The sequence below is a fragment of the Pundamilia nyererei genome, unplaced genomic scaffold (assembly GCF_000239375.1).
Source record: "Pundamilia nyererei isolate P.nyererei 1_Seehausen unplaced genomic scaffold, PunNye1.0 scaffold00363, whole genome shotgun sequence".
NCBI lineage: Eukaryota > Metazoa > Chordata > Actinopteri > Cichliformes > Cichlidae > Pundamilia > Pundamilia nyererei.
The window spans coordinates 180,069-203,292 of record NW_005187764.1 but is presented as its reverse complement, the minus strand read 5'-3'; the positions used below and the strand labels follow the sequence as shown (position 1 = coordinate 203,292).

The window sequence follows — 23,224 nt, the reverse complement described above, 5'->3', positions numbered from 1 at the left end:
GTTTAAACCACTAAAATGGTGTGACCTTTAATAAGGACCATATTTTTTATTATATCATGATATATAAAACTGAGAGGGGGTGGATGTTCTTTTTACCATGACTGTATACTTTTTGAAGAAGTCGATAGATGTTTTCCTAAAGAACACATCTGTAAAACCATATATAAATGCCATCAGCTCCAGTCTGTATTCTCTAGATCTCTCAGGAGATTATTGCAAAATCATTCTGGCAAACCAAATTATTATAACTGGTGATTATGTATCAAATTCTAATGAGGTGTACATGGAAATGGATTTTTTTTTATTTAAGGTAAGGAAATCAGGAAGAAACTAGCAGTGATGTGGCAATAAATGACAATGCAGTTAAAAGCCATATAGTGAAGTAGACTAGAACTTGGAAAATCTACCAGTGATCAACTGTGAGCTTCAAGTGATGCATGAGAAGTAAATAACTTTATATGTGGACAAGACTTTAGAATTAACATCCGTGGAGTTCTATATCTTAGCTGAGCATGTGACCAAATCAAATCAAAGTCTTTACTGCAGCATCCTGGGTTCAAGTCAGCACTGGATCATTTTGTGAGTGTGACTTTTCCAACACCTTCCTGTCTACTGCTCTAACAAATAAATGGCATTATTTTTATACCTGGACAGTATCTTTGATTTATAGTCTATGAGGAAACACTAACTAAACACAATAATGCTATTATTACTGGTGGAAGAGGCCACCTAACTGGCAATATCAACGAAATTGATATCAACTAATGATGGCAATTTCAAAGGCTGGTAGCATGTGAAACAGGTGTGAGAGATCTAACAGTGCCAACCCCAGTATTCCCATGTTTCCTGTTCCTCTCATAGCTTCTGAACTCCATGGTTCTGAATGCTTTCAGAAAAGCAGTTTTTAGCTCCCTCCATTCTGACAGAACTGCCTCCAAATAAGCTCTCACACTTGAAGGTTCATTTTGCCTCAGCGTGCAGTAATGGAAAAAGAGAAAATAGTCCCATTAAGTAGATAATTAGCTTCATGTTAGGAAAACCTGCAGTACACATGCTATTTATCATGGTTTACTGAGACATGGGAGGGGCAACAATGTGTTTTTAAACGGATCTGCAAAAGCATTTGAGACTCGGGAGATGAGGCAAATCAGTCGAAGAACACACAGCACTGACACAATAAAGGTCCAGACTCTCTCAGGCCAGCACAACACTAGTTCATAACTCACATAACTCTACAGATGTGTGGATTTTGCTTGTTGGTGGCGCCATGCCAAGGGGAGAATATACTTCCAATAGCATAAATATGCTTATTACAGTCCAGGAGAGATCTTCTTATAGCCTAAAAGCCTTTTGACAAATGGTGACCCAAAGGAAAGAGTCATGGAAAGTCAAAATCAGAAAGTGACTTTTTCTCAGGTGAGCAAGTAAAATGCTGCACATTCTGCAGGTACAGTATCAGTTTTTCAGCAGACCTGATAATAACCTTGGTCTAACTAGAAAATCGTACTGGGAAGCTAGAGACATGACAAAGAGAAAGGTGGAAAACCCAAAGAAGAAAAAGTTGTATGTGAGCCTGGACAGTTACCAAGGATGAAAGGACTTTTACCGATTGGCTATGCAGAAAGATCAAGCTGGAAAGGATGTGCAGCAGGTCAGAGCGATAAAGGACAGAGATGGAAATGTGCTAACGAGTGACTTTCAGGACCTGAAGAAAATGAAAGAGAACGAGGAGGATGGATTGAGCAAAGTTAGTGAAAGCGTAGAGAATTAGTAAGAAGAAAATGATAGCAGCTATGAAGAGGATCTGTGGAAGTAGAGAACCCAGAATTAAATAGGTTTAATGACAAGCATACAAGTCCAAGATGTGAATCAATGTGCCACAATCCAAATCAAGCCCTACACCTGAGTTAACATCAATGGCAATCTTACTCTGATTAATCAACACAGAGAAGAGGGAAAGAGAGCAAAAGAGCACAACCCTTTAAATGTTTAACTGAAGTGTGATTAAGACTATAACAAGTGATTTCTATGGTAAATTAAGAGTTGATAGAGAGAAAAACAGGCTAAAGTGAAACTGATAAGGCAGATAAGACGATGGATAGACCACACACACACACACACACACACACACACACACACACACACACACACACACACACACACACACACACAGCTTATCATGGAGTCAGATTGAATTAGATGAGAATAGATATGAGTCACAGAGGAAAATGAAAGACAGAGGTTAATGCTACCATGTTGTGCACACTGATTCACACAGGCAAATAAACAACACACAAATACACACAGTCTAATGAGGTAGAGGTTATTGTTTGCGGTGCATGAGCAAAGAGGAGAAAGTTTACAACTGTAAACATGATTATCTCTAATGCAATGCACTCCACTCTGTAATCATATCTGTGGTGTGTGTGTGTGTGTGTGTGTGTGTGTGTGTGTGTGTGTGTGCGTGCGTGCGTGCGTGCATGTGTATGTGCTTCTCCCAAGGACTTTTAGTTTTTCTTCAATTTGATGGAAAATTACAAAACTGAAACCATGTCACACACAAAGAGACGACAAGAAAATCATTATCTGCACCATTGTTTGCTTCATATATATGTGTGTTTGTGCGAGCGTTTGTGTCATTTTGCATGCTTCCCCCAGTGTCTGCCAGAGCCTGACTGTGTACACTTGCTACTCTGTTAGTATGAGTATGGATGTTTGTGTGAAGTGGGATGAGAGGAGGAGGAGGGCGTAAGTGCCATTGATCTGAGCAATTACAGCACAAACGGAGCTCGGGAGAGAGGCTTGCTGCCGTAGGAATGCATAGAAACATTTCTGCTGTCAGCTTAGATGGGAGTTTTTTCGTGTCTCAGTGTACTGCTGGGAGCACAGAGAGAAACCATTCAACCCCACACACTAACATTTCTAAGGTTTATGTGCTAGGACATAATAAAAATGATCTGGTCTTTACTGGGTTTAAAAACATTTAATCACAGATAACAACCACAGATGTACAGCAACACATAACATACAGCGTGTCATTATTTATCTAAGCCAAAAATGCAAAAGGAGTGTGCGAAAAACTAAATACACCCCATGACTCAACGGATGGTAGAACCACCTTTAGCTGCATTAACTAGAAGCAATGGTTTTATAAATGACTTTATGAGTCTCTCACTTGTCTTACTGCATGGAAAAGCATGCAATCACACCTAAACATCTGTATTAAATAAAAACAGATTTAAAACAAAGCAAAATTATTATCATTTTAATTTAAATATGCTTTCGATTTAATACACAGCCAGACAGAGAAACACATATTTCCTCACATATTAACACTGCTGTTTGTTAAATCAGATGTCAAATTTAAATGCACAACAACAAATACATGCACAACTGCTACATACTATACTGGTTATAAATGACACATTTCCTTTGTACGGGTTACTGTTTACTGAGCAACTCTGTCTAACTCCTGTTTTGTTTCCATACATCTGAGTAACAGATGTCATTTGACCAAGTTTTTCTGATTCTGACAAAACATGGCACAGATGACGAGAGCATCACCAGGACTTCCTCCATGTAAGAAAAATGTCATCATCTTTTGCTAAAGCTGGAGGAAAAGAAGAGAGCTGGCTTAAGTCCCGATTTTAGACTTGTTTTTGCCACCTCATCAGACACATGCTGGGGATCAAGGCAAAAAACGATCAAGAGCTTGCTGGAGCAGGAGGGAGCAGTCGCAGAGGTTCTGTCCCTATATGGATTAAGATGGAGGTCTTAGAGGGAGCCAAGAACAAAACAATACACAAAATTCATGGTTCGGTTCAGTTCGATACTTTGGTGTCACGGTTCAATATTTTTTTGATACAAAAAAATGTTCATACTTTTTTAATTTGTCATTTATTAAAAATATAAATATATATTTTAACTCAAAAGTACAGTTTTTAAATGTAATGTTGCTGAAACAACAAAATAATAAAAATAAATAAATCTATCTGATCGAGAAATCACTCATCTTTGGAAAAGAGAGTTTATTACAGAGAAATGGCTCTTTCCAAAATAAAAGCTATACTATACGCTTCTTCTGGGCTATATTCTCAGCAGCATATTAAACATATCAGGTCCCCATAAGGAGAATCCTGTGCTAACGGCTGTCTAAATGACTCGGGTAAAGTTTGTAGCATGCGTGCTTGTTGTTTTTGTCTGCTTCCACTTATCTTTGCACTAGGATGATGTTGGCGTAAATGTGCAGTCATATTCATTTTGTTCCCACTGGTGCTGTCAGCGTTAATCTGAAATGATGTTAACGCCACAACACGGCAAATCTCCGTTAATGAGCTACCGCGGATCGCCCCGTGCCTGGGGCTGGATGGCGTCAACACGTTAACGAGCTAACTGCACTAACCCAGTAGTTCCCATCCATGTAATTGAGCATTGCGTGGCACATCCAACATACTGTTTTACTTTTGTCCTTGACGCGCTTACCTTCAGGGTCATACGTCACATGAAAACCAAAATAGTTCCAAACGCCAGATCTGAATGAGGGTGGGGGAGGTTCAATTTGCCATGTTGCAACGAGCTTAGCTTCTTTCTTGCTAGCTTGTGCTGCGCTCAGTGGATCTGCGCTCGACAGTGCAGCCTAGGCGGAGTAGTCGAACGCAGATCCACTGAGCGCTCAACACAGACAGCATCGTCAGAAGAAAAGTTGATAAAATAAATTAAAAATTTTGTATTGTTCGATACATGTGCGTACCGAACCGAAAGCACTGTATCGAACGGTTCAATATCGATACGAGTATCGTTGCACCCCTACTAGTTACCCGCAATTTTGGAGGTCGTCTGGGATAGCATCGATAGTACAACTTCGCATAATTAGACATTAATTAGACAATTAGACATATGCTATGTAGTAGCAGGGTGGTATATAAATGCATATTATGCTGCACATATGTATGTGATGACTGTATTTCTTGTCTTGTTTTTAGTTTTACCCTTTTGAATTTCAGTAAACCTGTAGACAACGCTCATCGGTCTTCAGAGTGGTGATATAAGAAAGGTGTTAACGCCCCTGCATCAGACATGCACCCATAACGGCACATTGACAGTTTTTGAAACCTTTACTTTAAATTACTGCAATGTATGCTGCTCAGTCAGCTAGCGACTTGTTGGACATGATGTCATTTCTGGTTTAGATTCAAATACTTTCCAGTGGAAAAAAAAAAAAAATTTAAATACAGAAACAACGCTCACTCATCTGGGCCCATCTACCCAAGGCCAAGAACCAACAACTAAGAACTAAGCTTCAACAAAGGAGAGCACGGTAACCTCAACTGACACAAAGAGAGGCAATGGGAAATTAACTTTCAAGCTACTTACAGTTCGTTAATGTAGAAATTCATACAAATCCTCTCAAATGGTAGAAGAAACATATCTTTCCAACTCTGAGCCACCTAGCAAAATATACATCTTTAGGTTTAGTCCACCTCCCAATCTAAAAGTAGGGGAGCTGGTAACCTGTCACACATTGTGCCTGAAGAGGAGAATGTTGATAGACTGGCTTTTGCGTATTAAAAATTCCAAGTGCTTTTTTTTTTTTTTACGTAGAAAGGGATTATAAGAAACTGTAATGAATTGTTATGAAATCAATTTACAACTAAGGGTTCTTCAACTTTACTGTCAGTATAAAATGTTCAACAAGGATTTGAGCTATCCTGCCAAAAACAAAGGAAATCAGATGCTTGAGATAAAGAATCGTTGATGTTCACAAAGCAGGAGATGGATATACAAAGCTATCACAGTGTTTCAAGTGTCAAGAACTGGAGTGAGAAGTACCATCAAGAAATTCAAAGACAGTACAGAATACGAAAAATTTCAAATACTCTGAAAAGAACTAGTGAGAGATGTGTCTAGCAAAGCAAGAAAAGTTCGACTTCTGCAGAAGAGACACCTTTAAACCAGACTGAAGTATGGTAAGGACAACCTGGAGTAAGATTACGCATGAAGTGCGCGAGAAAGCCGGGAGAGGCAAACAACCCAAAGAAAACTGTCTCCACAGTGAAACACGGTGGTACGAGTAATAAAACATATGTTGATCTTGGTAAAAAACTACGTCCAGATGAAAGTGAAGGTTATTGAAGCCCTGAAGGTTATTGACTTGGCTGACTCAAAAATCTGTGGAGTGAACTGAAGACCAAAGCTCAGGTCAGAAGACTATTTAACCAGGAAGATGTTAAAAGACTAGCTAAAGCAGAATGGACTGGAATTGCTCAGGAGACGTGTCAGACTTGTTCAATATTAGCATCAGTGTGGCTAATATTTGAATTTGAAGCCTGGCAGTTCTTGGTTTTGTTTGTTTCTATGTGCAAAGTAAAATGAAAATAGGATGTTTGGAAAAGCTGTGTAAAAAAGTCTGTTGCTCTTTTTACCAGCACTTTGGAAATACTTAAAAATGTTCACAGGCTGGCTAATAATTCTATCCTCGTCGTCGGCTACATTTACATCTCCCACAGACAGCGTCACTTTTAGCTAGATCGAGCAGAGAAGTTAAATAGACGGTCACCTGAAGGAGACACAGAGACTCCAGCTGGATTCAGAAGCAAAAGCAGTAAACATTTTACTGGGAATTTTACTGTCACGTGTTCAAGTGCCATTGTTGCTTATCTATAGCAACAATGGCTCTCATCTATAGCTTTACAAGTCAAATTTTTATTTTACAAGGAAGTAAAAATAGAATGGTATTTCCCCCAAAATTGTGAACTGCAGTGAGCAACAAGAATTCAGATTTTTATCCCAGCGGAACTCATTACAGCACATACTCACATACAGTGCATCGCCAGTGCTCACTGACAAAATAGCTCATCTCAACTTAATGAATCCACTGCTTCTGGCAATATTAAACAACAAGAGCTAATCTTCTTAAATTCAAGATGCTGTTTCGTTTTGAATCTAATCTTGTATAAAGTTTAACAAATCTAATTAAGCTCCTTGCAAAGATGTGCCACTGGGTTTGAGAAGAATAATGTGCAGTTGCTCCACATGAGAGAAAACGTTCCTCTAGATGGATATGTGCATGCACGTGTTGCCACATCAGCTGCATGCACAGAGATGCACGTGCACGTGTCGTCTCAGCGAGTGCGTGTCTCTGTGCCGCGTTTCTGCAGCGCGTGACGACTTCACTCAACCCCTCGCAATTGAACTGATGATTGCATCTGTGAAGGAGGAGGGAAAAAGCGCAGAGAGAAAAGAAAAACAAAGAAGAAGCAGGAGACAGCGAGCGCTCCAGGGGGACGACAGAGAACTACACAGATGATAAAGGCGCGACAGAGAGACAGAAGTGGGGAAGTGAAGCATAAGGAGTGCATTGTGAATGCCCCTATTAGCGCAAAAAAGCAGGAATAATCCCTATTAAGGTAATTAGAGTTTTAGGAGACAAAGTGTAATTAAACAGAAACAGGCTAGAAAATATGTAGTGCCTATATATAGAAGGTCCGTATGAATCCAATATGACCGAGGAGGGTCTTTGAATATCCAAAATGCAGGACGGAGTGCATTTACATGTGTGCATTAGACGAGGGCTGTGTGTTTACAATGAGATCAAGAGAATGCTTGGCAGGACGTTAGCCTTGTAAAGCCACAGGATTCCACATGAAAAACACTCACACACTCCACGCCACAGGGAAAACACACAAATGTTTGGATGTCCTGCTCCATCTCTCCACCCACCCACACACGTACACACAGACACACGCACACACACACACACACACACACACACACTGACAAGCCCACAGAGAAAATAAACATAAGGCATGAGAGAGTTTGGTGCACACTGAGGAAGAGACTCACACACAAATACATACGGATGCTGGCAGCATTCACTCTGAAGGAGAGCAGAGAGGATTTCTACCTGGAAGAGGTTTGTGTTCTTTGCGTGCTTGTGTGTGTCGAAAGGTAAAAGGAAGGATGTAGGCGGTGTGGGTTTTTTTCTCAGGTATTAAAAGGGCAAAGCATAGTGGAAGACAAAGAGAGCCAACAACAACAATTGAGATATAATTGAAAATAACAGTCCTAAAACTAGCAGTTATTTTCATTATGATGGAACCCCATTAGGTTCAGCTCAGAAAAAAGATATGTGCAGCAATTTCATAAACCAGTGCTCTAAAAAAAACAAAAACTGCACTCTATGTGTCAGCTGAGTTGAGCTCTGCTCAGTCATTGCAAAAACAGGATAGCAACCACATTGCAAACTGAAAATAAATCCTTAGTTGCTTTGTATTTACATTGCATGTATTTATTGCATTCAATGACCAACTGCAAGTAGTTGAGGTGACCACATGACCAAGAGGTCGAGAGTGCAACAACCTCAACTTTTGATCGAAAGGTGACCGCCTGGGTCATCTGGTGGGAGGTAACCTGTCTCCATAGAAATGCTCAATCACTCTCACACAGACTGCCTGAGAGAGACTGACAGCAAATAAATGCCATCTGTAGTGTAAACGCAAACAGGCAGCCAAGATGTTGATATCAATGTGAGTCAATCTGGGATGATGAACACAACTCATCTGCAACATGTTTTTTTGCAATAAGGGACATGACACAACTGTTTTCCAACAGGTTGCATTCTAGTTAACTTGTTTAACTGTTTAAAAGCTAAAATGTTTTGCCTGTTCTCTCAGTGTATGCAGTTAATGACAATGACTGTTCAATGTGAATGTCTATATATGTAGTATATGTTGTCATATTATCACGAACTGTCTGACCCCATCTTACTGCTGTTTTATGGTCTTCATGACTAACCAAAATGAAGATGCCATTGCTCTAATTTCCTCTGATCTGGTTCCCGTTTTCACAATAATAGTTTCAAAGGCAACAAGTTACAATCATTTTGGTCGTATCAACTGCTGCTTTTCCTGTAGCGACTGTGACATTGTGCTGCAGTACTGTATGTACTGTATGTATATGTTGTACAACAAATCAATATAATGACAACAAAGCTGAACTTGATGTGATAAAGCTACTAATGCAGGATACATGTTGCGCAGCTGATATAAATGGCAGATTTCTGGCTATCTGCTTGCTGTGTTACATAAAATGAGGTCTGTTAGGCAAGTTAGTATGATGGACCATGTTAGCTAACATTTCCATCCAGACATGATTTTTCTAGTTACGACATTCACAAGTAAGATATGCCTAGTCAGCTGGATGACCAGCTAAATGACAGGTGAGACCCTACTGTCGGGCCAATTATTGGATGAAAAAAAAACACAAATGACAGGAAAGATTTTACAAACTTATCAACTGTGTGTAAATGTCCTAAAATGTTGTAGCATAACTACCTTTAACCCCTGGTCAGCAGAACCAAGAAAGAATCTGATGGGGTGAACCTGCAGCCAAGTGGATAGGGCATAGCATATATTGCCAGAGGAGTGGATCTCTAGGACAATGTTGCATGACATTCGCCTACTCACTCTTCCACATTTCTTGCCTCTCTCTCAACTGTCCCTGAACACAAAAAGGCAGTAATGCCCAAAACCTGAGTTCCTTAGTCTCTAGCCCATCACAGTTGATGCACGCTAGGCTTGGGTACTATAGAAGTACGCACCACTTAACATCCGCTTGCTCTAATAAAAGCTTTTCAGAAACCTCCCACACTGACACTTGCATATGAGACACATTTAAATTACTCTCACCTGGTTCGGTGCAGTTCTTCTCAGGCTCAGAGTACAGCTTGGAGTGGTTGTCTTCCTGTAGAAGGTGACGACTTTCCCATCTTGCCTCCTCCACAACCATGGAGCTGGAAACATGATATCCTAAGTGAAAGAAAAAAAGACCGAAAGGAGACAAACAGATATTGGAATGTTAAGGAAGGTTTCATGAAAAACAGACTCACTACAAACCTATCAGGCCAATCATTAGTGGCACTTCCAACCCAAGGGACAAAGTTAAGTGAAATAAGTGAATGCATGATTATGCATTCTGCAAAAGTGGTTTTATATAACAAAACATTTTCAGACATACTTTCTCTATATTTTGTCTGCTTTTAAAAAATATATATATTAAAAAATAACCAGCCCATACACAAACAGAATAATGGCTGTAATGCACAAGCTCTTAGTTCCACAGTCAATTGACATTTCTGAATAACTTCCCTCTCCCCGCAGAACAAAAGGCAGATGAGACATGCATCTTGTGTAACCATGTTCCTGCGGGAGCATTAAGCGTGGCGGCACACTGAGTGCCGCAAGGCCAATCATTCCAGCTCTGTCATCTGGGTTACAGTAACCTCAAGCGCTCCACCTCTGACCCATCTCCCCTCCCACCATGCAACAGAAACAACTTAGGTGCACAGCACACTGGGTTTCTATAAATAGCACTGTGTTCAACTATATTTATCAAAATGCAAAAAAACCAAATGTTTTGCAGCCATGTTGCAGGAAAGGATGAAGCAGAGAAAGGCAATGATATGGAATAGCAGGCTTTACAGCTGAAGTAAAATGGCAGTTCTTTGGTGGATCTGGGCCTTTAAGAATATGTTTAGCTAACCAAAAATGTAGTTCTCTATTCAGCAAAGCCAGCGTCACCTGAATTCCTACAAAATCAAAAGCAATACGTAGATTTTGTGAAATTATGTAAAACTGACATAACAACAGAAGGCAATGATTTTTCTAATCTCTTGAACCCAAATTTTACATAGAAAACATATCAAACGTGTAAGCTGAGACGTTCATATTTCATGAAAAATATTAACTCATTTCGAATTTGAGTGCAGAAACATTTGAAAAAAAGTTGGGACAGGGAAACAAAAGGCTGGAAAAGCAAGAGGCACTAAAATGAAACATTTTAACTTACTAGGTTCACTGGTAACAGATCAATAACATGAAGGTATTTTGTGTTTTCATGTTTCATATAATATCGACCTTGGAGGTAAATATTATGTAAACATAAATCACCATGAATCCACCAGAGAAGTAGAGATAAGACAATCTCCAGGGTTCATATACCTTTTTCAAGGTCAAATTCAAGCTTTTTAAGCACTTTCAAGGTCCATTTTCAAGCTTTTCCAGCATATTACAAAAAAAATGCATATTTCGCTTCACATGTATCTAAAATCTATTTATTTAATCTATCATCTGTGATATTATTATGTACAATTATAATGTATTGTTCATCTCCCTTAGATAAACAGGCAGCCTTAAAGTGTGAAATATTCATATACAAAAACACATTTAAAGCTTTCACTTGAGGGAAGTAACTTGCATTACTGCTACTGCTACGAAGTTTACAGGATGAACAAAAATGCTCTGTTCCACCTGGGTTCTGTGGGAATAGTGCATGCTGACCTCAAACCTGGAAACATAATTGTTGTGAACAGCCATGAGTCTCCAGTCAAAGTCAAACTTGCATGTCCCGTTCTGCAGTGATTCCTGGTGACCGTGTGGGGACGTTATTGTGCACCTGAGGTTATGCTTGGCACTCCATATGATGAAGCAATTGACATGTGGTCTCTGTGGCTGGTAGCTGTGGAGCTTGCTACAGGGGTGCCTCTCTATCCTGGGGAAGACGATTATGATGTTTTGAAATTCATAATTGAAACTCAGGGTCAGCTACCAGATCATCCTCAGGATTCTGGCTTGTACACTGATGACTATTTCATCGAAGACAACTACAACAACATTTAAGACCAAAGAACAATTTCAATACGAGACAGATTATCAATCCAAGGAAACTCGATATATAAAACTTAAGCGTCTCGATGATCTCGTAACACTAATGAAGGTTAGGCGAGGACCTGAAAATGCCAACCATTATTTGTCAGGCTCACCAAACAGATGTTGGCCTTGGATGCAAATCAGCGCATAACACTGTCGGAGATTCTGAAGCATCCCTTTTTCGTCCCTTGCCTCTCTAAGAGTTCCCCCTGCACTGACATGAATATCACAGGGGGACAAAACCTTGTGCTTTCTTAGCAATCGTCTGATTGTTGGGGTGGCCAAAACTCTAGGGAAGCTAGCAATTCTTGTGAAAAAAGCCCCCCCCAAAATAACAAAAACAACCAATGAATATGGTCTTAAACTTGGGCACAATTGGCTTAAAGTTCATTAACTAATCTCTCAATATTCAAAGCGGAGCAGTGGACAACTTAGCATCACATCAGTCCTTCAATCAGACCTACAACAAATGTTAAAGATGAATTTGAAACTAATTGGAAATAAATTGGATATTAATTAAATAAACCTGCTTAAAGCATCAACTAATTGTTGTTTGTAATTCTTTATAAATATATAAATATAGTGCTACCCTTCAGCCTCCTAGTAGACATACCTATGTTATAAATGTGAAAATCCTCTGATTTTCAGAAAAGTTGACCTCTGACCTTGAAGTCAAGGTCACTAAGATTTAAACTTAACAGAGATTTTCAGGAGATGCAACCATGGTATTGATTTGAAATTTCAATCTTGCCTTGTTCTTGAGTTATTGCTTTCACAAACTCGGGTGTCCACAGCACCCCAGCTCAAAAGATTGAAACGTGTTTTCTTTTAGTTTTTTCATGAAAATTGTAACACACAAATAACAAAAATGGCAACACTATTGTCATTTATGATAACGCTATTTTCATGGTATTTAATGAGGGGAAAAAACAAAAAAATAAAAACTAAATTGATAACTAGCAGTGAGACAGTCTGCGTCAACACACAGGGGAACACAGACTTCAGAAGATTTTGAATGCATTTGTCTGATTCAGCCACATATTTGTTTCAAATAACTTTCAGATTTTTTACATAACAAGCACAAAGGATTTTGTCCCTCTGGAAGCACTAGATTGGATTGCATTTGAATGTTCTATCTTTTATCAGTTTGATCAGTTTTCATGATCTCTGGAATAAATAATGTACTAACACTATGCTAAATTAATTCAGGTATATAAGTATTTGGTTAATTAGCAACCAAGGCTTATTGTCTATTTAGTACAATTATTGCAAGTACTTGGAAAAGAGAGCTTTTCATCTAGTGTATATCTGGCATTTTGAACAGATCTATTTTAATTTTATTTACTATTTAATATGTATATAATCCTAAATGATGTTGGCTGATTAGCTAACTCTGATATGCACACAAAGCATACAGGAAGTGTGCTTAAATTGAAATCAGACCTAGTTTGGTTTTTGAGATCATTGTCCTTCTGCTGGTGTAACAACACATGTATACATGGAGTCCAACAGTATCATTGCGCTAGTTCAACAATCAAATCTGCATGAGATTAATATCCTTTTTAATCCATGTTCAAACTGAAATATCATCATGAAACATTCTGCCTTTGGACCACTTTTCTAATTGTAATTGTCATAATATAAAGATTTTATGTGTGTTCCTTATATCCTCCTAGATGAGAAGACCGATCTTGATGAAACTTTGCATAAAGAAAATTAAATATCTAAATCACAAATAAAAATATTTTATAGAAATTCCAAAATCATATTTATACATTTGACAGGTCAGCTGACTACAGAATGGCATGCCAGATCAGAATGTTGTGTCATAATATAAGCATGCACATATTTGCATGTTCCTTATCCCTGTGAACACCGTGCCCTACTGTCGGCAGTCAACTTGATGATAAGGACAGTGAGGAAAGGTGGAACAGTTTTGAGGTGCAGTTAGGAGGTCAGGGGTCAGTTCGGGGTAAGTTTATGTAATGTGTGTGGGTAAGCACCAACACCAACATCTGTGTTGGTGTATGTGTGTTAGGAACATAGATAGGACGGCAAAGGGGTTCATGAGGTACCAGGATTCAATGCTACTCCAAAAGTCAGAAATGTGATGTCCAGCTCACATTTACAAGCAACTGCTTCCTGAAGTTCCACACAGAAAGGTTATTAATGACACACACACACACGCAGATATAAAAACACTGCTTGTATAAATATGAATATGGGTATAGTCTTTGCAAATTGTGGATCTTAATGTTCTATACACACCCTCCCCTACTCTTCTGTGTACCACACAGCCATATAATTCATCATAACCATCCATCCACGACCACGCATTAAACATGCCTGAAAAGACACCAAGACAGGGTACCGTTGACAGGTATGGTTCAGTTTGAATTACTGCAAGGAGCAGCTACTGCTCCCTGTGTCTGCAAACCTGTCACTCAAAATTTTAAGCATCCAAGGAGTTATATTATTAAAAATAAATAAATAAATAAAAAATCACCTGCTTCATTATGAAGGTAGAAACAACAGTCTGTAATATATTTATGTTTCAATGCCAATGCTTGCTGCTTTGTGTCACAATATCAATTTGAATACAATTTAATGATAAAGTAAATGTTACAAGGAAAGTAACGGAAATAAAAAGGGATGAAAAGGAAAAGGCTAGAGTGACAGCATGGTACTTATTGTGTGTCTGCCTTGTGTCCTGCTCTGTGGTGCTACATTCCCATTTTCTCCCGGTGACCACCTGTACTGGGGATGAAGCGTTTGGCTTTTTTAGCTCATATGCACATTTACAGAATATGAAAGGATAGGCTGTGTGGCATGTGGTAGCAGACGAGAGAATGAATGTTGGATATAGTGAGATTGGTGCAGACTTAAGAGGATATTCCACAGGGAAACTGCAACCAAACCTCAGAGGAAATGCTGCCATTGTACAGTGAAGCAGAAGACATGATAATACATCCCAGGAGAGTGCTTGTAGCTTGCCTGCTGAGTGCATACCTGTACAGTCTTTTCCTATACTGTTCGCCTGCTTTCTCCTTTGCATTATTTCATTTCAGTTAGAGAGAGTTTAGTAATAGAGATGTAACTTGGACTGTGCTTGCTTTTTTCAATGAAACACATTGTACAATGTTACACCAAAGAATTTCCAAATACTAAAGAAGTCCAGCTCTGTGAGTGCTCGAAAAATAGTCGAGAGTGAGCTGTAGCAGAATTTTCTTTTATCTTTTGCCTTCTTTTAACACATTTGTAATATTTAATATGTTCATAATTCAATGAGAAATAAAATTAATAGATCAGGTTTACAAAAACATCACCAACTTAAAATAAAGTGGCTATTATTTATTTAAAAGCTGTTTTCTTGATAGCCAGGTTGCTGCTGCCGAATATGAGACAAGATAGGAAATACATTTCCTATTGAAACACATTACTTAAAGATTTGTGGTCACTATCACTAAAATGTTTCACAATTCAAGTACCAGAACAAAAACAAATTTCATGAGTATTTTACATTTTGCTATGAGATTGGGCTAAACAATAACATGTGTATGTGTAAGCAATGTATTTCTTAACATCCACATTTGTCACTACCTAATAGCTTGAATCTTTGCATTCCTAAGTCTGGCTGACCAGTGAAACTGGATGCCACTATGAAATAGTTTCAGGTAAATGGACTGAGGACTGTTTCTTATATAGCGCTTTTCTACCCAGAACACTCAGTGCTTCAAACAACATGCCACCTTCACCCATTCACACAACACATTCTTCTATGCTTTCAAGTGCTTTCTAACAGTCACACACATTCATACTTCGATGGATGCATCGATGCATCGGAGATGAACTAGTATCTTGCCCAAAGATATTTGGCATGTGGACTCTGAGAGCCAAGGATCGAACCATCAACCTTCTGCTCAGTAGACGACCTGCTCTATCTTCTGAGCTACCTGCTCTACGAGGTTACTATGGTGACATGATGGAACTAAGTAGACACACGGTGGTGTCGGGTAGGTTCATGACATAATACCGAGTAACTGCTGCATACGCACAGACAGACATACAACTATGACTAACCAAAGTACAAGCACATGCCATCAGACGCGCTCCGCTGTCACTCACACAGGTAACCATAGTCAGCAGTCGTCGTGGGGTGTTCACTGCAGGGCTTCCAGATGAGGGGAAAGGAACATGAGCTATGTCAATCGAGATCATATGAACTAAAAATGCACATTTCATTTTAAATAGGAAAAAGTTCTCATCTTCAGTTCTTTTTTTTTAGTAAAGCTGGACGGAGTGAACAAAAAAAAATGATGGATAAAAACTACAGCTGACATGAAAGCTGTCATGTTTAACTGATGTACACACCTCAAGCACAGGAATAAAGTACAAGTACAGTATACTTCATCAAATTTCAGCAAGACATCTTACCATTTTCAAATCAAAGATTTAGAAAAAGAACAAAAAAAAAACCACACAGTTAATATATTTCCGACTAATATACATCCATTTATGTCCAATAATAAAACTGAAAAGTTCATTGCCGTATATGGTCCTCTCCCACTGGAGTATTACGTATATAAATATATCATCTTTAAGATTACAGCTTACATTTAAGGTTCCAACTGGTAAATAGCTCTTATTAAAGTATACCAAATCACCCCCCTAGCTGTACTAGCAGTATTATTAAAGGTACATTATATTTCACATTCCGTTTCTTTTTAATACATTTTATTTTCAGTTCAATTTCATTTGAGTAATTTTTCCTGAGTGGGTTTGCTGGTTTCAATTTAGTGTCTATAGTCGCCTTTCTGAACTTTTGTTTAGTGTCAATGCTAGGGTAAAACATGCAGCGGTAAAGGGTTTTAGTCCAAAATTTGAAAACTGATTTTACTCAAATTTTCTTTGTATATTAGTGGTCCCTATTATAAGACTCAGGTATGCCAGATAAAATTACTTACAGAGGGGTACCTAACCCTAAACGAGCTGATGGACACCAGGTGCATGTTAAGACGTTCTGCTGGAGCCTGTTGGTTAGGGCCTGCTCTTGTGCCGCCATGATCCGAGCCTCTGTGCTATCAATTGGGTTGGTCTTTTCTAACCACTGGTGGGGTTTTTATCTGTCAGTGGTGCGTCCCATGCAGGGGCTTGGTCATCCATGACAGCTCCTCTTATTCCTCACCACTTTCTGTCTTTAACTGCCAGAGGTATTCTTGGAGCAGCTCATCTGAGAGGAGCTTCAGGGTGCTAGACTTCAGGTGGAGTTATCGTGTCTTGACATCAGTGGCATCTCCTCCTGTAGCCAGCTTATTATTCCGGCTATCTCGTGACCCATAGTATTTACTGTATTCATTGGTGGCTTGGATCTTATTTCTACAGTTCAGGTGGTTTCTCACAGCCAGTTTTACATTCTGGAGGTATTTGGCTGTGGCTGACCTCCATGCATCATGGTTCTCACTCATCTGTGAGATACCCAGGCATTTGTAGCAATCCTGTATATCTGCTATTCTGCCTTCTAGTACTTCCATCTTTTCAGTGCAGCTCACCTCCACTGTCTTTGCAACCATTCATCTACACTTAGCCTTGTCCTCACTGTAGATCATATGTGTCAAACTCATCTGGCCCACCATGCATTTGTATCCAGCCTGCAAGATCATTTTATTTAGATCTATTATTATTGTTATTAATGACCTGGCGATATGAAGTGCTGATAATGCACAAACTACAGATCCCATAAAGCAGCGCTTCAGCTGCCGTGCTACCTGGGAACATTACCACATTCCAATGGCGAAGAGGAAAGATGATTCTGAAAACAGAGCCTTTCAAAACCGATGGGAGGGTGAGTTTGTTTACTGACATTTTCAGTTTCATCTTATTTGTGGAGCTAATGTGGCAGTAATTAAGGAATTTAATCCAAGGCAGCACAACAAGACAAAACATCAGGATAAACTGAAAAACCTAAATGCAGAGCAGAAGATAAAGAAAGTAGAAGAGTTAAAGAAGAATCTAACATTTCAGCAGATGCTTTTCACCAGAGCAAAATAACACAGTGAAGCTGCTGTGAAGTTTTATTGTACCAGAGGAGATAGCTGTATCAGCCCAGCCATTTACCAAGTTTAGTTACCAAGTTTTGAAAACGTCAAAATGTAACCGACATGAAACTGCCCTGGGACAAACTTGTTGGACTTATAACAGATGGAGCACTGTGAATATAGACTAGTGGGAAGGATGCAAGTAAAGATGCTGGAGGAGAACTGTAAAGGTGAGTTAACAGCATATCATCGCACGATACACCAGGAAACGCTGTGTAATAAAGTCCTAAAACTAGAGCATGTAATGAACACTGTAACACAAACCGTAAACTTTATCTGAGCTGAAGGTTTAAACCATCAGCAAATGAAAAGTGGAATTGGCATTTCTGGCTGACGTAACAGCTCATTTCAACGTCTTAAACCTTCAGCTCCAGGGATGTGACTACATGATGGCTGACATGTGTGATACAGTGAAGGCATTTCAACTTGCCTCACTTTCCCTGTTGCCAAGTAATGTTGAACCAAGCTGGCACAACAGTCTTCCCAAATGCGCACTTTGCTGATAAACTGAGCACATTGTGCAATTGCGCTTTGGTGACTTTGAAGCTCAAAAAAGAATTTCAAGCTGCTTCTCAACCCATTTCCATGGACGCGGAAACTGCACCTGTACAGATTCAGATGGAGCTGATTGAGCTGCTGTGTAATCCTGAGATTCTCCACAACACACAACCTCACACCAAACCTAAACAAACTTGTTGCCAAAAAAAAGATGCCAAGCATCCAGCTCTGACAAAAAAACAACAACAATTGTTTTCAATAAATGTTTATCCTGTCCGGCCTTCGACCTAAAGTGTGCTTTGAGTTTTGGCCCCCTGTGTAATTGAGTTTGAGTTTGATAAAGATCCTAGTGAGGTGGATCAGCGAGTCAACGTCTTAAGTCTCGCTTGGCATAAAGCTTGATGTCATTCTTGTAAAAGAAGGTCCAGTTCGAGGAGGGGATCCTCAGTTCCTGATCCTTTTCATGTCCATCAAATTGTGTGGCATCCTTTCATTCCTAAAACATTAGCCGGTCCATATCAGTAGATTTTATTTCCCCCCTGTAAAATCAGAGGTGTTTTCAAAGTGTTCCTTTATTGTACGGAGCAGTGTATTTAATGACTTGATGGCCAACGCTGCCATTCATCAACAGGCACAGTTGTTTGGTGGACATTTGCATTCCAAGTGTTGCTTTATTTTTGTGAGCAGAGTATACAGATAGGCAGAGTTTGCTCTCTTAGCAACATCCGTCCATTCTCCTGTCACATATTTACAAAGTGTCCTATATTGGTTAAAGCACACTGCCTATAGGTTCAAGCCCACCTAACATTACATTATTTAATATGGCTGCCCATCCCTCCTCACTGTCATGCTTAATTAGGTACTTTATCTTCATTAGTGTCCCCTGGCAGGCTTATGTGTGTGCATACATGCATACAAAATCCATGTTTCTAGTTATAGCATGACTGTAGCATCACTACATGACATGTCATGTGTGGATATATGCTTACACATGTGCCTCCATGCTAGGTACAACCTTGTCCCTAGAGAGAAAATAATCAGGCCATGAGTACATGACTCATACTATACTCTCCTATACCATACTTCTTGGGATGTATTTATATATTTTGTCTTATCATCACAGGAAACAATATGTGTGCTACTGTTTTCTATGTATTATTTTTTCTCTATGTAAAGTGTTACATATAGTGCAGATACAGTGTACTCATCTGCAGTATCACCACGTGCTAATGCTATGGCATAAATTGGACCAAAATATTGGACAGGTTCTAGTCGGGGTGTCTCTGCCACCTGCAGTCCGTGATGGTGTGCCCTGCTGGAAGATGGGACTTTTTGTAAAAGTGACTGCATAAAAAAACAAACAATCTGGTTGACCAAGCTGGCGGGAGAAACACAAAACCAAAGTGCAAAGGCTAGCTGGAACCTCAAGTCAAGTCCATCTGTGGGAAGCACTACAGTAGAATTCTACTGTATACAGCAGAATGCAGTAGCTCTGCATTAGAATGAACATTAAACCGTTGATGTTAATAGTTCGTAAATATCTATACTAATTTTTTAAATGTTATCAATTCTTTAAACTTATTAGGGCTACGATGATAATTTTCATCAATAAAATAGCCAGCCAAAGCTCAGTGACATCTGCAGCTGTCTTTGTTTGTCCAAATAACACTCCAAAACCCAGCAGCAGTCACTTTACTGTGACAGTTCACTTTTGAAAAATAGGCTGGAACAAGATTATGTGCTGTGTTTATTAGAGCTGCCACTCTGAGCAGCTGTGTGTGAACAGTTTCACAGTCATGGTGAGTGGTAGAGCTGGACAGAGCAGGTGATACCGCTCAGTATAAGTCAAGAGCTACATTCGATGGCATTTCTCTGGAGGTGGTGTGGTGATTTTAACATTACCTGTGTGGACCAGCAATTTTAACCATGTTTGCAGTCTACTTCTGGCCATTCCCTCCCCCACACCACATATACATACAGTAAGATGGACTTTTTCTGATTTTCATATGCATGCTTTATAATACAATGCAATTTCCAGCATATATCTTACACTCAGTTTCTATTAAACATACCGCACATACTTAGTTTGGTCTTCTTTTTCATTTAATGTCAGATCACTTTAAATTAGCACGGCGGGGTCTTATTTGCCCTTGACCTTTTGGAAACAGAATACTGGGCTGGTCAACCTATTTTTCTGCAATACTAACATTTTCTGTTCCAAGGAGGATCAGCGCAGTCCATCTAGGCTCCACACAGATGGGGCAGGGCTCCCACAGCCTACTCTCCGGCCGGCACACCTCAATATTCTATTAATCTTTCATAAGATTAACACGAGTATCTCCTGCACCAACTTCCTTGTGCTTCTGCTCTCCAGTGATTCCTGTGTGGCTTAAGAGTGGATACATTTCCAGTTTTACTCACCTGTTCCAGCTGCTCCACCTTCTCTGGGAAAACTTGATCAAATCCTCACCTGCCTGCTCCCCCACCTACAGATCAGACTCACCCTCAGACTCGGACTCCCAAGTAAGAACTCACAATTCAAACCTGAGCCAGCCATTCTGCACACTTGTGCTTTGTCTAACCCTAATCTCCTCTCTCCCAGGTTGCTATCTTTAGTTTCCAGAGACTCCTTCTCGTGTCCAGCACGGTTAAAGTTCCTTTTGTGCCAGTAAAATCTGTGAACTTGTAGTTGTAGTCTCCTGGGGTCTGGTTAAGAGTCTATTTTATGGGCTAGCCTTGGCTATTTTCTAAATTTTGCTAACAGAACAGGTACTGCAATCACCACACTTTAAGATTCTTGAAATCCAGCCTCATCTTTAAGCGATGATAAATGTGCCTAGTTTGGAGGGAAACTTTCAGTCACATGTATTCTCTTGTACACGTGCAACAACTGGACTAAAGCCCAGACTCTTAGCTTATGCCATCATTTGCTTTGGTGTCAAGAGACACGAAATCAACAATGCAGGGTGTTGCTTTTCACCTGCTTCAGGAGCTGTGCATCCCCACATTGACAAGGGACCACTGATATCGTTTGAAGCCAGCTTGGAAAAATTCTGAGCCCACACTTTTAAAACATTACAACCACGGGAGTGCAGCTCAGCCGAATGTTTGCGAACCAGGAGGTAAAAATCTGTGGTGCTTTTCACCTTCTGGATATAAACTACATTTCACCTATGCTACACAGACTGTCATTAATTCAGACACTTTCAGCTTAAGCTAAAAAAAATCTGCACATTGTCAAAAAGTGAAATAAGATGGCACCTTAAGTGGGTGCAGCAGCATTCCACACAGAATTTACTCTTCCAGGCAGTCAAGCAGTCAATGCACTGTTGCAAATCCTTGCTGTCATGCTGCCAAGCAAAATACACAAACACTCCTCTTTGCAAGCGCTCAGCTACATCCACTCAATATCTCAGAGCAAGATCAGAGTGAACCTCTGTCAGCACCACTGAGAAACAGTGTGTAACACACCTCACTCACTCTCAGACACGCATCCACTCATCCACTCACTAAGCCTCTCTGTGTGATTGCCCATCAATAAATCGATAAGACTGTGAGTGGTTACATGGCCACTTGTGTTTGAAAGAAATACTGTATCAGTAGAAGATGTCACAAACATATTCCAGAGGGAAGGAATACTGTGTTATACATCTACTTTTACGTGCCATTGTGTAACATACGTCTCGATAAATTATGACCAGACACAAAGCCTGTCAGACCATTTCTTTAATTGCTGCTTAATGAATGAGACAGCGCTTTAATGGTCTCATTAGCTGACACTGTCAGACGCCACTACTGCTGTGAGTGTGTGCGAGTGCTGTCATCTCAGACTATTTCCATGGCCTCCCACTCTCATCTCTCTTTCTGTCTGAAGATGTGGCTCATGTGGAGGGGAAGGAGATTGAGAGAGGTCATGTGGCTGTCAGGTTAAAAAGAAATATGCTGGGGTTGCAATTGCGATGGTCAGCTCAGGTGAAGTGAAAGAGAACGTGTTTCTAGCGACCGAGGAGCAGCAGTTTAATGGAATCACCATTAAAACCTTACTGGGTAGGAGTCAGGCTACAAACACAACTTTGTAGCTGCTCACATCCAGCACTGTTTGTCTTACACTGAGAAAGCTACAACGAAAATAGGCAAATTACAGCTACAACTTAGTCTGACATAATGTTTAAATTAGGCAGCTGAAGGTTGACAGCAGCTCTCCTGTCCTGATGCTCCTGACAGCAGGATCACCTGAACATTTACAACATCTGTTTTCTGTAATCACAAAGATACACGCGCACAAATCGCACACACATGAACAAACACCAAGTCTATCTCATCCAGGAGATACAATACTGTCAGAACTCTTGTTGCCTCCTACTAATATAGTGCAATGAGTTAAGGCTTATATGCCTTAGTTTAGGTTGCATGTTTACTTGACATTACTGTACTTGAGATTATTGAGTTAAAAATAATTATATGATTTTAATATGACATGTAAATTCAGTGAAATGTGTATTTTTGTTCATTTTAAAAGACGTGTTTCTATCTTTTGAATATTTATTGATGCTCATTAATAAGAGAGTTGCAATCTTAAGTATTTCTTATTAAGTGATTGGAAAACTTCTTTATTACTTAAAAAATTAATAGCTGCAGCCCTAACAAATCCTTTATGACAGCTAAAATATATTAAGATCAAACAATATCAAAAATCATGGAATTTCTCATTGTCCTATATTATTTTTAATTCAGATTCTGGATTGTTGGGTCAGACTAAACAAAGAACATGAAGACATCATTTTGATGCGTGATTGTTACTTTTTATAGTTCGGGCCAGTCAACAAACCAGCTGTAATCTGAGCTAAAATGAAAATGCTGCAATTTTAAGATCTTTTCTTTTTTAAAGCTTAATTAACATATACGATTAGTCTACTATAGAGACAA

At 39.5% G+C, this 23,224-nt stretch overlaps 1 protein-coding gene across 1 annotated transcript in view; it reads right to left on the bottom strand.

The window, feature by feature from the left end:
• LOC102209908 (sodium/potassium/calcium exchanger 3-like) overlaps nucleotides 1-23,224 on the bottom strand; it is a 133,398-nt gene that overhangs the window by 76,835 nt on the left and 33,339 nt on the right. Inside the window, exon 2 of the mRNA XM_005752505.1 lies at nucleotides 9,687-9,806. Within this exon, the coding sequence (XP_005752562.1) occupies nucleotides 9,687-9,806 (120 nt within the window). The remainder of the gene's footprint in view (nucleotides 1-9,686; nucleotides 9,807-23,224) is intronic.